At 37.9% G+C, this 18,185-nt stretch overlaps 1 protein-coding gene across 2 annotated transcripts in view; it reads right to left on the reverse strand.

The window, feature by feature from the left end:
• CYTH3 (cytohesin 3) overlaps nt 1-18,185 on the reverse strand; it is a 142,419-nt gene that overhangs the window by 9,967 nt on the left and 114,267 nt on the right. For both annotated transcript variants that reach the window (XM_043975488.1, XM_043975489.1), the window contains exons 5-9: nt 11,237-11,355; nt 7,807-7,887; nt 6,767-6,879; nt 2,346-2,494; nt 2,000-2,111 (exon numbers count right to left, since the gene is read on the reverse strand). In XM_043975488.1, the coding sequence (XP_043831423.1) occupies nt 2,000-2,111; nt 2,346-2,494; nt 6,767-6,879; nt 7,807-7,887; nt 11,237-11,355 (574 nt within the window). The remainder of the gene's footprint in view (nt 1-1,999; nt 2,112-2,345; nt 2,495-6,766; nt 6,880-7,806; nt 7,888-11,236; nt 11,356-18,185) is intronic.

Raw genomic sequence — 18,185 nt, forward strand, 5'->3', positions numbered from 1 at the left:
AGAGTAGGGTTCCTTGGTGTGACAGCTTCCACAGGTCAAGAAACACAATAACACAATAAACATCCTCTCCCACCCTGCCTTACGAAGGGTTTGACATCAGCAATTTTCTAGTCAATGAGAAAGAAGTCAAAAGAATGCTCCCGGATATAAATGGGTTGATTTGAGGCTATACATTTAGTTGGCAATGAAGCTGGCATCTAGGCTTCAGGCCTTCTTTCTTCAGGCCAGTATCCTTCCCAAAGCCACACTGCCTTTCTATCCTCCTACAAAAGCATGGGGTTCTTCAAATTCCAGATTAATTTTCCTAGTTCAACCACAAAGCAAGTTATAAAAACTGTTATAAGACAAACACAGGAACTAGAAAACGAATTGGTCATTAGACATGATCATGTCATCCTAACATTTCCTTAATTAGGTCCTGAATGTAATTCTTAATATTTTAACTTACAACTTTCCTTACGAACCAAAGGTTTTTCAGAAGGTCTTAAAATATGAGGCAATTTAAAGCTTATTAACCACTTTGGTTCCTATCCTTCCATGAAATCAAATAGATATTGAAGAGAAGGAAGTATCAGAACCTGTATTCAGTCTCAACAATCTTATATTAGATTTTAAGAAAAAGAAAGAGCCATCGATCCCCAAATCAGAGCAATCTGACAAATTAGGCATAAGTCCAGACAAAAGGGGCTGAGACCAAGTGACTGGGAAGTGACAAATATGTTAGAATAAAAAATGGAAGAGACCTTAGCAATTTTCTAGTTCGAACCTTCATTTTATGTAAAATGTTAGGAAAGTTTAACCTAGACTTTTTTTTTTTTTTTGCGGGCAATGAGGATTAACTGACTTGCCTAGGGTCACACAGCTAGTAAGTGTCAAGTGTCTGAGGCCAGATTTGAACTCAGGTCCTCCTGAATCCAGGGCTGGTACTTTATCTACTGTGCCACCTAGCTGCCCCCTAACCTAGACATTTTTTTTAAACTATGGCTTCATTTTATCTTCCCATAAGTCAAAAAAAATCAACAAAATTATTTTGGACACAAATATTTTACATGCCCAAAAAATCACTCTCATACTACTGAGCTCACCATTAAATCAACATCTTAATTAAGAGGTAATACCATGTTTTTAAATAATAAAACTAAAGGCCCTTTACTTCCTTGTGGTGAAATTGGTCTGGCTTTCAGTTCCATGATACAAAAAGACCTGGATTACTTTACTGACAAGCCGACTGCTTGGGTTTGTTCCCTCCAATGACTACTTGCACAGGAATCTCCAAGGTTGGACTACTAAGCAAGTCCACAGGAAGAACAGATCAAGTGAATGACTCAGCCATAAAGTAAAGCTTGCCACAAGCCAACAAAGGGGAAAGGAAAATCAAGGCAGAAATGAGCAACTGAAGAAGAGCAGGAAGCCATTGGTACGTACCTCCTAAATGCAGAATAAGCAGAGACAGCCAGTCACAGAACAGAAAGGTGATAGTCATAGGCCAGAAGGAAAACAAGAAGGCACATTTAAACCACTCATTAAGAAATCATAGCCAAACCAAACCAAGAGAAAGTCACAAATAATATGGGAAAATAAAGACACACACATAAAACTATTTGGAGATAAATGCATTTGCTTCTTCTACAGAAAACTGAGTTGGAATTTTTTATAGAAAATTACTTAACAGTTTTCTGGGATGGATCAATGTAACCTGGTATGTTACTTCTCTGCCATTGAGACTTTAAGAGAATAAAATGCCCTTTTTCTGCTGATGCCTCAATTCTGACATGCCACCATTCAAACGAGATTACTCACTCTGAAAGTACAACCATCAAGAGCATTATTTTGGCTGAACTGCATTTTTAAAAAAAAGATACTGCCTTTAGATTAGGGGCATTTAACAGGGCTGAATTAGCAGTAATTCCTATTCTATAGCAATGGGTTAAAGGGGGGGCAGCAATTTATGATTAAACACAAAAAGAAATGCAAAAGAATGACCAATTCTCATACTAACCTAATTTCAATAGCCAGCCTTCTCTATCTGGATTAAAAAATGTGTGTGTCAAGTCATTTCCATCATCTTCCGGAATTTTAAATGGCTCATTTTTAATACTTTCATATAAATTCTGTAAGGGGGGAAAATGGTAAATTCAGTAAAAATCAAAGAAATGGTTTCTTTATTAGCAGTTAGGAAAATGGAATACATAATGCAGAAGAGTTGAAAACTAAGGACAGTTGTACTAATCGCATATTACATTACAATGGAAACCAGTACAGTTGAAGACTTTGACTAAAGGCATGAGAGACACAGAGAGGACTTGACTTTAAGCTATCATTGTCACAGTTCTAATACGACTTACCCTCAATAATTCCTCAGGGAGATCCCCACCCTCATTAATGCCTCGGTTCATAGATATAAATCGCTCCACTGTTGGTTTATCTCTCACATTGTGGTTGTGGAGGCTGGTGTTTAGCATGATGATTGCAAAAGACAACACATAGCATGTATCTGAAACAAATCCAATTAAAACCAGAAAGATCAGAGAGCTACACTGGAAGGCTGGGGAAAAGTTTGCAGCTGGTCTGACACATCCACCTAGGCAGTTAGGTTCCCAGAAGAATAAAACCATTTTCAAGTCTGAGCTGTGGCTTGAAGGAGAAAGCCTATTCTTATCGGCAAGGCTGGATGATGACCGGTACCTGCAAACAGGTTGATTCTATAGACTTTTTCTCTTTGCTGGGCCCAGCCCATTAGAAGAGCACAGGTCTTAGAATGTTAAAGAGAGCTTACAGGAAAATCAATTCAGAAGGGCTAATTCGACTGGACACTGGCCAAACCTGTCCTATCTTGTGGGAGGTAAGATTGAAAGCTGAGGTTCTATATTCTGCCTGGCTCAAAAGTAAACAGGAATCTATAGAAACCATTGTCACAGAGTACCCAAAGTTCTGGTCAAATCCAGGTTCTCTAAAACCTGAATATGATCTAGAATCAGTATAATTTTTCAATGTATGCCTAACTCTCTGTTTCCTTTCAATGATGTATCATTTTAGATAGGTGGAATATATTCAGGGGTAGCTTATATGTATATAGCATAATGTGTAGAAGACAAGCCAGAGGCATGGTGAATTTTCTTTCCTCTTTTTTTTTTTTCCTGGAGGGGCAATGAATGTTAAGTGATTTGCCCAGGGTCACACAGCAAGTGTAAAGTGTTTCAGTCGTATTTGAACTCAGGTCCTCCTGAATCCAGGGCTGGTGCTTTATACACTGTACCACCTAGCTGCCCCTAATTTTTCCTTCCTCTTGTGACTTCTGGATAAGGTACAAAGTCCTTAGATTTGGTGTAAAGTTCTCACTGTCCCACTAATAAGGCCTTTATTTTCACACACAGAACCTAGACTTTAAAAGGAGATTACACAAGCACTTAAATGGACTATTGAAAGGAAAGAGGGGGAAGACACATAGACATGAACTCAGTTCCTTGGAGAGAGGCCAATGCAATCATGGGGCTCATCCAGAGAACCATATGGCCCCAGGGATGGTAGTGGATGGAGGCAATAGTAGGCTGGCAAGGAGTTCCTGAACCAAGGCCAAGAACCTAGCTCAAGTGGATAGCTGTAGGGACCAGAAACTAGGAGCAACAAGGCATAAAACCACGCTAAGCAGGGGCAAACCCAAACTTTGTCCTTTAATAGTCATGTGACTAGCAGCTTTTCAGATATGCAGAACTGGAGTTGACTCTCTAGTGACCTCAGGTTCTTGACTTGCTTGGGGGTGTGTGTGGGGGGGGAGGGTGATGCAACCCCAGCTCAGTGCTATGAGCACCTGGAGCAACTGTATACATTTCCTTTTGTGTACTGTTTGGATTACATGGCTGCTGAGGTTCCTTCCAACTCTCAATTCTAGTGATTCTGTATAGATCCCTTGGGAAGATGGGACTTACCCTAAGTATGGGCGCATTGACTCTCCAGCAACCCTAAGTAATTGCTCCAACATATTTGTGTGGGAAGAGGGATAGAGGGTACTCAACCACAACAGTACTGTCCCAGTGGGGGAGGAGTTGCTTAACTCACTAGCAACACCAAGTATTGTAAGGAAATTCCACCCAAATTAGTACTATAAGTCAGGAGAATGTTATAGGTGCTTGGCAAAAGGTGGGAGCGTTCACTTCAGGCCTAAGAAGTTACCTCTGGAGGGGTTCAGGTTGCAAATGCAGCCATTCACAATGCACTGTCCATGACTATGGCCTGATTAAGAGAGTCTGAACCTTTACTCAGAAATCCTCAGGAGTATACATGTGGGGCTGGGTGGTGCTCCAAGATGTGTGTTAGACTAAGTCCCCAAGAGAGTGTAGATGATTCGTAAGTGCTTCTGGAATAACAGCAGGTATTTGGTATAGAATAGGTAATCTTCAGACTCCCTGGCTCACTGGCATACTATTATAGCACATGGAACAGCTAGGCTCTTCATCAAAGTGCCTTGCAGCATTCTCTGTAGTGAAGTAAAATGTAAAGAACTCAGTATTTATGATGAACCAACCAGAAAAATGCATCTTGCTCCTGATTACATGAAGCCTAAAAAGCAAAAAGAGCAGGTACAAAAAAGCGATCCTAGAATTAATTAACATAGATTATACTTAAGCTAAGTTTGTGTTCAGTACAAAAAGGAGGGAATGTAAAATAATATTGGGCTAGTATCTTGGTCCAAAGGTTATTTGTTTCTAACTGAATCAGTACTTAATCAGATTCTGAGGGGGAAAAGTGTTATTCTCAAATGCTTTTGTGATCCTTATCCAAGGCCTAACTAGTTTCTGAAGGAAAATTTTGTTGGTTGTTCTTCATTCTTGAAGAGGAGCATGACAGATGTCATGACTTGCGCTTAATTGGATTTAAGTGATGGAGGGCTATGAAAAGTCACCAGCCTCACTCTCTCTTCTGGAGCCATCTGGGAACAATGGCAAGATATATTATCAGGACAACTGAAGATGGACCTAGATGTTTAAGGGAATTGGGGTTAAGTGACTTGCCCAGGTTCACATAGCTAGTAAGTATCTGAGATGACATTTGAAGTCAGATCCTCCCAACTTCAGGGCCAGTGCTCTGTTCACTGCGCCACCTAGCTGTCCCTAAAGGAAAACAGTCAAAGTTTAGGAAGCAATCCTGAAAATGGAAGGATGGCCAAATGAAGAACAGAAGCTTCTTTTTATTAATGCACCTAATAAAAGTTACTACTTCTCTACCCTTGACTATAATACTGAAGAGTTCAAAGCAGACAGATCATCTCCAACTCTACCTTCCAACATTAACATTTCTGTAGTTCTGTTTGATAAACCAAAATTGAACTTTGTAACCCACTTTAATCTTAACTCTGAAATTCTACCTCATTTCTAATTACTACAGCTTATAAATATAAATAATAATAACATTAATAATAATAATTAGCCCTTAAGTAGCACATTAAAAATTTCCAATGTGTACTACATATATTATTTCATTTGATCCTCAAAACCACCCTAGGAAGTAGGTGTTATTGTTATCTTCATTTTACAGATGAAGAAACTGAGGCTGAAAAAGAGTAAGTGATTTGCTCAAGATACTCTATTAAGTGTCTGAGGCAGGATTTAAACTTGGTTTTTCCTCACTACAAGTTACTTGAATTCTAATGAAGAAGATGGGACTCCACCTTTTGGAATTTTCTGTCTCTCTGTCTCTCTCCCTCTCCCTCTCCCTTTCCTTCTCCTCCTTCTCCCTTCCTCCTGCTTGGACAGGCTTGTGTTAAATAAAAGGAGCAGAGTGATGAATTTTTCTTCCATAGAGGGCAGAGGCTGATCAATAGGTGTGAAAAAATTATTATTTCTCTCTTGTATTTAATGACTAATTACTGAATCAGAACCAAGGTTTTTCTCCTCTCCTACTTCTTCATCCAGAAATCAACAAGTGTGGGAAATCTTAAGCAGAGATTTATCCAGGCCATGATCTAATCAGACAGTAAAAGAAATTCTAAGTTTAGGCTAATGGTTGCCTTCCTGCTTAGTGTGTTTGCTCAGACAGGTCTGAGAAACTGTGGATCCTCCCACAGTCAGGTGATATGGAAACAGATCATTTTTGAGAAAAATTTGGTTGACCCAAGTCATGTACCCCCAGACTCTCATAATGCCCACCCTCTCACTGTAATATTCATTCTCTCATTAATTGTTAACCAATCAGTGTTGACTGCCACCCTAAGGAACACATGCTCTTACAAGGGCATATAAGCTGTAAGCCTACTGCCATAACGGGTTTTTGATCTAAGAGAGATAACCAAATGACCATCGTTTTATTAAAATGTTGGCATTATTAATAAAATGATTAAATTACCCAGAAACTATATCTCTTGAATTTAAAAAAATGCCACATAGGAAAAGGAAATCAGTTTTACTGCTAATGGGCCTAAGTACAAGTGTTTTGAATTTTCTGTTGAATGAAAAAAAATTCTTTAATTGATGTTTTCTCAGTCTGAGTGTCTGCATGGAAGCCAAGGGTCCTTTCCCTTTGTATTTGTGTGGCAATCTAGACAAAAGCTAATGCTGATATTCTCAGGGGAAACTCTTGGTGAAGACACAAGCCCAAGAAATATTTGTGGGAGAAACCCTCAAGACTGAACATGAAGTACTGAGCTTCAGTAATGAGCCGCAGGATACAGGAAGTAATGTTGAACTGAATTTAGCTCAATCTCTTCTAGGTTGTGTTATATTAATGTTAACAAAGGAACTGAGAGGAAGATCTAAAAAACACTATCACTCACCTGTAGATTGGAAGACTCCGGGGTTGCAGAGACAGTAGCGTGAAGCAAAAGCTTCCATCATGCGATCAATTTTTTGAGCCTCCCCTGGAAGTCTGAAACTCCACAGAAACTGCCTGAAAAAAACCCCACAAAGTAGTAGATGATCCTGTTGAAAATTTTAGAAAAATATACATACAAACATGCCTTGAGACTTGCTCACATTTACACAAGTAGGAAGCATCAGAGGTATTTGAACCCGGGTCCTCTAACTCTAGAGCCAGCACTCTTCCCTGTAAACATCATTACTCAATCCAATCAGCACATGACTGCATTGCTGAGACTGTAGAAGAAAAATACAAACATTCTTCCAATCAGACACAAGGAAAGAGTAACGCCAACTATGAGGATCTCAAAAAGATCGTTCTTTCTGACTATTGATGCCACTAGCACTGATTCATGAGAGAAAGAAATAGGGAGCAATGTAACTTATGCACAAGAGGTATCATGATCATTTTAATTTCAAAATTTTATCAAAATCAAAGTTTCATGACTGAGGTGACTGATACTAGAGGAGAGGGGTCAGAAACAGGGTGATGGAGATATTTTAATCTCCAAAATGAATCTAGTCACACTATCAGTAGAGGTTGAATGCACGTTAGCATCTGCATTATCAAAAACAAAGAGGATAGGGATCTTGGGTGATTTCCCTTTTAGCACAGATCACAATTTTGGTCAATATGGAGCAAGATTCTCACAAAATGTAACTTACTACCTGGAAACAAACTATTTACATAGGGAAGGTGTACTGAGATAGTGCAGAATAATACATCAGCAGAACACTAGTGTGTTCATCATATCTGTTGTTACCTAGTTACCATACATATTTCCTAAAAATAGTATTACCCCCCGTGTAAAATAAATAACCAAAAAACAAAATAAAGATTTTTTTCCACTACTAATCTCCACGTTTCTCTTCAAAAACTGAAGATAAGGTGAAACCCTAAAAAGAAAATTTATAATATTGCATTTAGAATAATTTAAAGATAAAATAACATATTTACCTTAAAGCTTGTACAAGGTTGAGATCAGCAAACTCATGGAGTTCAACAAAAGCTTGAAGAACTTTAATATTAAATTCATCTCTAGGAAAGAAAGCCTATGATGAGAAAGTAGTTCTGAGACTTCACCTTTTTCTTTTCTTTGAAAATATACTTCCTACGTGTCTAAAAGCAGGAAAGAAATGAAAACAGCTTCTATTCACCAGGCAGAACCTTCACATATATTTTTCAAAAGTTTTTCTTTACTGTACATCATGGTTTTTAATGTTAATTTCCCTTTAAAATAACTGAACTTAGATCATATGGTACAAATCACAACACCTTGAAGAATTGCCTATGCCCAAATACTCCCAAACCCTAGTTGGCAGGAAAGTTTTCTGAAGTGAATCAGCCTCTATAAGAGAAACAACATCTTAAAGTTAATTAATTTTTTAACAAGATGGAGGCATAATTATAAAATTATATAAATGTGACAAAATATAAGTGAGTAAAACAGAAACCAGGTGACTCAACTAGATTTGCAACCTAACACTGTTGCCTGAGGCCAAAGACGGCGCCTTACATTTAGGCTCAGAGCAATTAGGGCAAGTTGCAGACACATCACAGAAGTAAAATGCTGCAGATCAACTTCTACACCAAAGTTGGAATTGGCCTTAATTAAAGGCTACACAGTGTCTGGTGCAATATGGAGAGATACAAGCTATAAAATTCAGGTTCAAATAGTTTAACAGCAGAAAACCATGTAACTTATATTCACTAGAATACTAGATAAGGCATAAAGAGTTTAAAATAGAGTGCTTGCTAATTAGAGTACACTCAAGATATTTTTATATAAACACTCCACATGTTAAGGTACAAAATTAATGATTGCACTCTCATAGAATAACAATAAAGTGCCTTAAAAGTGTTAAAACATTTTTATATGGGGTTAGGGAAATGTACCTAGAGTTTTCTATTAACATTACTTAAGTAAGACTCTCCTACATGTCTCACAAAGAAATCTTGATGACTCTATTCCTGTTGGTATAATTAGTGTAACACTGCATAGGGTTTCACTTTTGTTTCATGTTGGTTTTAGAGTTGTTGTTTAGGGGCTCTGTCCAACTTGTATATAACAGACACTGCCTCAAGGGAGTCCTCTCAGAAGTTGTTCTCTAAGAGGGGAATGTAAGGAAATCTCTCTATCAGAGACCTAGAAAGCTTGGCCCTATGATTGATCCAAGAGTAACAGAGTCCTTGCAGGAAATATTATAGGAAATGCGGCCAAAACCAAGTTTTAGCTATTGCATTAGGGATTCATATGGCTCTATAAATTGAACTCACAATACAAAAGTCAGATTCATATTTGTTACTCAGGAACTCCAGAGAAATGAAGAGTACAACTAGTATTCCTAAGTGCACTTATGTACCCAGTTCTATCTTGTAGCTGAGAATTCCTGCTCTTTGAATCTTAGGCTCAAAAGGAAGACGAAACAGTCAGGTAAGAGGTCAACTCTTAGGAGTTTAGTTTTGCAAAAAGTTGGAGATACCAGCCCTCACCTTTTCAGGTTTCCTTATTGCCTCTCTCCAAGAATGTTCACAAGACTAACTAGAAGAAAAATCCTTACAATGCAAAGCTTTGGAGACATCTTAAAAACTGATGAAAAAGAGAATGAATAGGGAAGGGAGAGATGAACTTTGCAAAGAAAGCTTAAATATAAAGCATTTCCAGAAAAATCAGTAGTCTTTTAGTGAGATTCATCTCAAATCAGCTACCTCAAAAGGCTACCTATTTCACTTGGACCTACCAGAAATGCACCAAAATAAGGGTATTCTGGGTATTTATTCCCTCCTCTATCTCAGCTAATAAAGATTTTGTTTTAAGACACATTAGGTATATAAGGCTGGAACACAGAGCAGCTCACAGCCTGTACCTCTTCGAATTAGCAACTAAGAGCTAGAAGATTTAATAGGAGTGATGACAGTAAAAACATCAACTTCACCTCTTATCATCCCTTCCTCTAGCTAAAATAGCAGAGTTCTTTACTTTCATTCTCCCTTTCTGCCTTCACAGGTGCATCCAAACCACAGCCACACATACTGGTTCTGAAAATATTTCCTTTGGATTTTCATTCAGTTTTCCAAAGGATTACTGGGCACTTATTCATTTTGTGCTAATGATTTTAGAGGTGGCTCCCTCATTATAACCATCTACAAGAAGGGTTCCAGGAAGCTCCATAGGGGGAAAAAGTAGCAGGGGTTGGTCTTCTCAGCAGGAATGATATACTTATGTCACTGACATTAGTGAAATTCTGTGTTTTGAATGATATTACCCTGAAGCTACAAAATTTTTACAGGATTTCAGGCAGCTACTAAGTAAGCTAGCAGTTCAAGAAAAGGTCCCAGTAATCCTTTAGACCTAAAAGAGTTTTTAGACTGAAGACTTATTTTTGCTTAGTTTTACTTTAGTAAATAGTCTTGGTAATAGTAAATAGTCTTGGGACTGTGAGATTACATATAATAAAAATGCCACTTTTAAAATAGGAATGCATCTGTTATATACAATTAATTTAATTTATAGAGTTCCACAAATGTAATAAGATTACCATGAAATAGCCTGTGGGGCAGGACTGAGAGCATATTACATAGGGCTTGCACTATGCGCCTCATAAAAACATATTTAGCTTATTCAAGCATTTTAAATAAAAAGCTAGAAACATTCAGACTACATTTTTAGGGGGTTATTTTTTAAGCCTACTTTCTTGTGTTCATGAAAAAGTCTGTTCTAACCATCTTCAAAAGGGATTTGAGGTCCCATCCTAACATTCATCAACATTAATGGAAGGTTGAGAAAGTAAACAGAATCCAAAAGGGAATGGGTGGGGAGTAGGGGAAAGAATATAAATCTGGCCAGTTGATTCTTCTTTTTAAAAACTAATAATAACTACCCTCTCTTATTTTAATCTTCAAAAGGGCATAGTGGCTAAAAATCTTGGTGATGGTCACCACAAATTCCTATTTCTAGGCAAATGAACAAACAGGATTGCAAAGCTTTCCAAGACTTAGAAAAGAACACCAACATTTGCCTTACTGAAGCCTCCTCAGTAGAAGATTCTAAAGGGCACTAATGGTATTCTGCCTAAATTTCAGGACACCCATTAGGCCATCCCCAGTTTCCCTTATTCACCTAAGGACAAGGAAGAAAAAAATAATCTGCTCAGGTCACTCATAGTACTGGTACATAGCTGGAAGGAGAGTCTAAGAGTCATCAGATTTAACAGATTGATCTATGGGTAATTAATTTTTTTAAACGCCAAAAGAGAGCAAGAATAACTCTTAACAGAGAAGCAATATCTGCCCCAGAATCCATGACAGAATGTATACTATGTAGAACCTGAAGTGAAGTATGCAATAATTCTGAAAAAATATGACTTCTCCTTCTCCTTTCACTCACCTTTCACCGAGATAGTCCCCAATTACAGTTTTATTTAGTCCTTCTCCTTTATAAAGGAACTGGGCTATGTCTTCTGGGGTACTCTGCAGCAGGTCATTTTCTATAAGAAACTGAATTCCCTGAAGAGGAACATAAGAGAGAAAGTACTGATTGGAGTTTATCTTGGTATATGATACAAGGTGTTGGTCTGAAACTTAATATCTGCCAGACTGCTTACCAGTTTTCCCAGTAATATTTGTCAAATAATGAGTCCTTTACCTAGCAACTGGGGCCTTTCAGCTTATAAATATCATGTTAATGTGTTTGTTTGCTTCTACAAATTATATATTCTAATCTGTTCAACTAAATCAACTTCTCTCTTTTTTAACCAGTATCAAATCATTTTAATGATGATTACTTTTGTAGTACAGTTTGAGGTCTGGTACTGTCAGACCTTCCATTTTCTTCCTTTTTTCACTATTACCCTTGACATTCTTGACCATTTTTTCTTTCATAAGAATTTCATTATTTTTTCTAGGTCTATGAAATGCTCCCTTAGGAGTTTGATACAGCTCTGAATAAGTAAATTAATTTAGTATTATCATTTTTATTATATTGTCTCCACCCACTCATAAGCAATTAATTGTTTCTCTAATTATTTAGGTCTGTATTTTTCCAAAGAATATTCTGCAGATGAATTCACATAATTCTTGGATGCATCTCAAATATTTATTAGCTTCTCTTGTTTTTTTTAATGGAATTTACCTTTTTAGTTCTTCATGCTGTGTTTTATGGGTGACACACAGGAATGCTGATGATTGATGTGAATTTAATTTATATCCTGCGATAATGGGCATCCTTGCTTTACCTCTAGTTTTATTCTGTACTACATATAATGTCTGCTTTTAGCTTTGGATGGAATATTGATGATATTAAGGAAAGATCCATTTTATTTCTATGCTTCTAGACTTTTTAACAAAACCAGGTACTGAATTTTGTCAAAAGCTTTTTCAACATCTGTTGAAATGATCACATGGCTTTGATTTAAATTATTAATATGATTTTTGGGGGCCGCTAGGGGATACAGTGGACAGAATACTGGCCTTGAAATCAGGAAGATGCATCTTCATGAATTCAAATCCAGCCTCAGAAACTTACTAACTATGTGAACCTGGGCACATCTCTTAACCCTGTTTGCCTTAGTTCCTCATCTGTAAAATGAGCTGGAGAAGAAGATGGCAAACCATACCAGTATCTTTGCTAAGAACAACTCGTGACTGAAAACAACTGGACAACATAAGATATAAAAGTAAAAGACTGTGTGTAGAATGTGATCATATGTGTTCAACCACATTAATTGTGTTAGTTAGTTTTCCTCTCTTACAAATTCAGGGAGAGTGATGGAGAAGGTATGCTGAGAAATGACTGTGATATAAAAGCAAAAGCAATTGCTTAAAATTTATTTTATTTATTTATTTGGGGGGGTGGGGCAATGAGGGTTAAGTGACTTGCCCAGGGTCACATGGCTAGTAAGTGTCAAGTGTCTAAATCTGAATTTGAACTCAGGTCCTCCTGAATCCAGGGCTGGTGCTTTATCCACTGCACCACCTAGCTGCCCCTGCTTAAAAATATTAATGGAAGGTAGGTTACAAGTTCTCTTTGGGGAGCTAATAAAAGAATTGACAGGTAGTTTTACTGTTCATTAAAAACTTAATGGGGGCAACTAGGTGGTGCAGTGGATAAAGAACTGACCCTGGATTCAGGAGGACTTGAGTTCAAATCCAGCCTCAGACACTTGACACTTACTAGCTAGCTGTGTGACTCTGGGCAAATCACTTAACCCTCATTGCCCCGCAAAAACTAACAAACAAACCAAAAAACACAACTTAATTTCACACATCTTGTACTAATATTTGCAAAAAAAGACCACTATGAATATAGCTGTGGCTAACATAACAACAACTGTTGGAGAAAATGAGAAGGTAAAGAAATTCTATACATTTATACATCCTTTATTCATTCTATGTGCCTCATGTAAGATGGTTTCTAGAAGACAAAAACTCCACCTCATTCAAATTTTAGTTCAATGACAAGTCTCACCCACTTCTCTCTGTCAAAAAAAATTTTTGAGGGGCTTCTACCCATTAGTCTTATTTCCAGAAATATTAATTCACAGAGAAGGGAGGCAGGGTAGGGGGGAAGTTACTCTGTTTCCAGAGTTATGGGACCTGGTTCTGATCCATGCTCTTATATTCACCACTTAGTCATCCTACTACTGGAACTATGTCCCTCTCATCCTCCCTGGATGCTGGATACCACCTATCATGGGTGGCGTATGGTCCTAGGAATCATGGCCCTTGCTCAGAAAAGGGGAGGGGGTTTCCCAAACTGCCCACTCTCCCTGATGAAGGCTGTTATGAAGCCCCTGTCATTCCCTACAGTCACCTGCACATAAACAGAATTTTGCTTCTTCCATATTTTTAAGACTAGATGTGCTTCCCATTCCCTACCCAAACTACTTTATTTTACCTCATCCCATACTCCCACATGCCACCCTTTCCCAGCAGGTGAAAAGACCAAAGACCACTCTTCTTCTTATACCCTCAAACCCAAATTAATTAGGAACAGGAACATGTCTGGCTTCCCTTTGATATTTGGCTTCCTTCTCACCTGAATGACTTTCTTTTGTGTCATTCCCCCCTCCCCCAAAAAACTGATTCTGTGCAGTCAAGATGGTGGAGTAGTAGGAAGATCAACAGCAAAGCTCTCCCTCTTACACCAAAAATAAAACAAAATAAAAACAAACTCAAGCCTCCAAGTAGATTTCAAAAATGTACCAGATCAGTCCTGATCAGAAATTCCAAGGGAAAAAAATCACAGTGAATCATTTTTCAAGCCCAGGTCTGGCAAAGAGAGACACAAAGAGAAGTCTACAGAATGCCATGGGGGTAAGGTTACAGAGGTAAGCCAAGGGGAGTGTCTGTCTAGCCAGGAAAGACCATGTGGAGCATCCCAGTGCAAGGAACCGTGTACCAGGGAGGGTAAGAAATTACAAATCCAGCAAAGAGGGGGTATCCAACCTTGTACAGGGTGCAGGAAAAGATGCCAAGTGGCTACTCTGCTGCTCATTACCCAGTTCCAAGTCATAGATCTAGGGCTGACTAAGGATAAGACCTGTGCCTAAGGAATGGTGTTCCAGGGCGAGGAGGAACAAAGGTTAAGTAATAACTTCATAAGGAAGCAACAATTGTGCAGTTCTGACCCCAGAAGAAGAGTAGAGTCTTAGTACCAGCTTCCATTCCAAGCAAAAGCATGCAGAAGAATAAGTAGTGCAGGAATCCTAGACAAAAGGAAAGTCCTGAATTCTGTCACTCTGAATTAGCAGAGCCAGGGAAAGTTCGCAGGCGTATTGCTCAGAGCAAAGCGCGGTTAGAAACTTGCAAAGCTCATACCAGAAGAGCAGAAGTTAGACTTTGCCCTAAATCAGACCACTTTAAAGGTGAGAATGAAAGCTTATAGATCCCCAGCATGAGCTATCCCTGAGATCCTGGAATAACTCAACATTTAATAGTTCAAAAAAGCAGCAAGAGTACCAGCTCAAATATCCCCTCCAGAATTGCCTGACTGTAATGCGAAGTCCAAAGTTAGGGAGTATGCTAGAAGAATAAGAAATAAAAAAAGAATACTATCCTAAATAGTTATTTGGTGACAGCAATACTCAAGATACAAATCCAAAAGAGAAAGACTCCAAAACATCTACCAGCAGAGTCTTTTTTTTTTTTTGGTGAGGCAATTGAGGTTAAGTAACTTGCCCAGGATCACACAGCTAGTAAGTTGTCAAGTGTCTGAGACCGGATTTGAACTCAGGTCCTCCTGACTCCAGGGCCAGTGCTTTATTGACTGAGCCACCTAGCTGCCCATACTACCAGAAAAGTCTTTTTTTTTTTATGAAGTATTTTATTTTTTTCCCGTTACATGTAAAGATAGTTCTCAACTTTTGTTTATACAAGCTTTCCAATTTCAGATTTTTCTCCCTCCCTCCCCCCTCCCCTAGACAGCAGGTAATCTGATATAGGTTTATATATATATACACACACACACACACACACACACACACACACACACACACAATAACATTAAACATATTTCTGCATTAGTCATGTTATAAGAGAAAAATCAGAGCAATGACGAAAAACCTCAAAAGAAAAAAACAACAGGACCAAAAACACAAGAAATAGTATGGTTCATTCAGCTATACTACACAGTTCTTTTTTTTTTTTTTCCTGGATTTGGAGATCCTCTTCTATCATGAGTCCCCTGGAACTCTTCTGTATCATTGCATTAGTGAGAAGAATATAGTCCATCACAGTAGATTAACACACAATGTTGATGACACAGTGTATAATGTTCTTCTGGTTCTGCTCATCTCACTCATCATCAGCCCACGCAAGACCCTCCAGGTTTCTCTGAACTCCTCCTGCTCATCATTTCTTACAGCACAACAGTATTCCATTACATTCATATACCACAACTTGTCCAGCCATTCCCCAATTGATGGGTATCCCCTCAACTTCTAATTCCTTGCCACCAAGTAAAGAGCAGCTATAAATATTTTTGTACATGTGGGTCCCTCTCCCCTTTCCATGATCTCTTTGGGAAAAAGACGCAAAAGTGGTATTGCTGGGTCAAAGGGTATGCACAGCTTTATAGCCCTTTGGGAATAATTCCAAATTGCTCTCCAGAATGGTTGGATCAGGTCACAGCTCCACCAACAATGCATTAGTGTTCCAATTTTCCCACAGCTTCTCCAACATTTATTATTTTCCTTTTTTGTCATTTTAGCCACTCTGATAGGTGTCAGGTGGTACCTCAGAGTTGTTTTAATTTGCATCTCTCTAATCATTAGAGATTTAGAGTATTTTTTCATATGGGAATAGATAGCTTTGGTTTCTTCATCAGAAAACTGCCTGTTCATATCCTTTGACCATTTCTCAATTGGGGAATGACTAGGATCCTTATGAATTTGATTTAGTTCCCTATATATTTTAGAAATGAGGCCTTTATCAGAAGTACTGGCCATAAAAATTGTTTCCCAGCTTTCTGCCTCCCTTCTAATTTTGGATGCATTGCTTCTGTTTGTACAAAAATTTTTTAATTTAATGTAATCAAAATCATCCATTTTGCATTTTATAACATACTCTATCTCTTGTTTGGTCATAAACTGTTTTTCTTTCCAAAGATCTGAAAGGTAGACTATTCCTTTCTCTCCTAATTTACCTATGGTATCACCTCTTATGTCTAAATCATGTATCCATTTTGACCTTATTTTAGTATAAGGTGCAAGATGTTGGTCTATGCCTAATTTCTGCCAAACTATCTTCCAGTTTTCCCAGCAGTTTTTGTCAAATACTGAGTTCCTATCCCAGAAGCTGGAGTCTTTGGGTTTATCAAACACTACATTACTAGTGTCATTTACTACTATGTTTCCTGTGCCTAGCCTATTCCATTGATCCTCCACTCTATTTCTTAGCAAGTATCAGATAGTTTTGATGACTGCCGCTTTATAGTAAAGCTCCAGGTTTGGTACCGCTAACCCACCTTCCTGTGAATTTTTTTTCATTATTTCCCTGGATATTCTTGATTTTTTGTTTTTCCAGATGAATTTTGTTCTTATTTTTTCTAGCTGTATAAAATAATTTTTAGGTAGTCTGATTGGTACGGCACTGAATAAGTAAATCAATTTAGGTAGTATTGTCATTTTTACTATATTAGCTCTGCCTATCCATGAGCCATTGATACCTTTCCAATTATTTAGATCTGATTTGATTTGTGTGAAGTGTTTGATAGTTGTGTTCATAGAGTTCCTGGGTTTGTCTTGGCAAGTCGACTCCCAAGTATTTTATATTATCTACCGTTACTTTAAATGGAATTTCTCTTTCTATCTCTTGCTGCTGGACTTTGTTGGTCATATATAGAAACGCTGATGATTTATGTGGATTTATTTTATATTCTGCTTCTTTGCTAAAGTTGTTAATTGTTTCAAGTAATTTTTGAGTTGATTCTCTAGGATTCTTTAAGTATACCATCATATCATCTGCAAAGAGTGATAGTTTTGTTTCCTCCTTGCCTATTCTAATTCTTTTAATTCATTTTTCTTCTCTGATTGCTAAAGCTAACACTTCTAGTACAATATTAAACAATAGGGGTGATAATGGACATCCCTGTTTCACCCCTGATCTTATTGGGAAGGCCTCTAATTTATCTCCATTGCATATAATGCTTGCTGATGGTTTTAGGTAGATACTGTTTATTATTTTAAGGAAAGCTCCCCCTATTCCTAAACTGTCTAGTTTTTTGTTTGTTTCTTTGTTTGTTTTTTGTTGTTGTTTCTTTAGTGAGGCAATTGGGGTTAAGTGACTTGCCCAGGGTCACACGGCTACTAACTGTTAAGTGTCTGAGGCCAGATTTGAACTCAGGTACTCCTGACTCCAGGGCTGGTGCTCTATCCATTGTGCCACCTAGCTGCCCCTCTAGTGTTTTTATTAGGAATGGGTGCTGTATTTTGTCAAAAGCTTTCTCTCCATCTATTGAGATAATCATATGATTTTGGTTAGTTTTCTTATTGATGTGGTTGATTATGTTAATAGTATTCCTAATGTTGAGCCAGCCCTGCATTCCTGGTATAAAATCCCACCTGGTCCTAGTGTATTATCCTGGTGATCACATGCTGTAATCTCCTTGCTAATATCTTATTTAAGATTTTAGCATCAATATTCATTAGGGAAATTGGTCTATAATTTTCTCTCTCTGTTTTTTGCTTTCCCTGGTTTTGGTATCACCACCATATTTGTGTCATAAAACAAATTTGGTAGAACTCCTTCACCTATTTTTCCAAATAATTTGTATAACATTGAAATTAATTGTTCTTTAAATGTTTGGTAAAATTCAACTGTAAACCCATCTGGCCCTG

This window comes from Dromiciops gliroides, chromosome 1 (genome assembly GCF_019393635.1).
Source record: "Dromiciops gliroides isolate mDroGli1 chromosome 1, mDroGli1.pri, whole genome shotgun sequence".
NCBI lineage: Eukaryota > Metazoa > Chordata > Mammalia > Microbiotheria > Microbiotheriidae > Dromiciops > Dromiciops gliroides.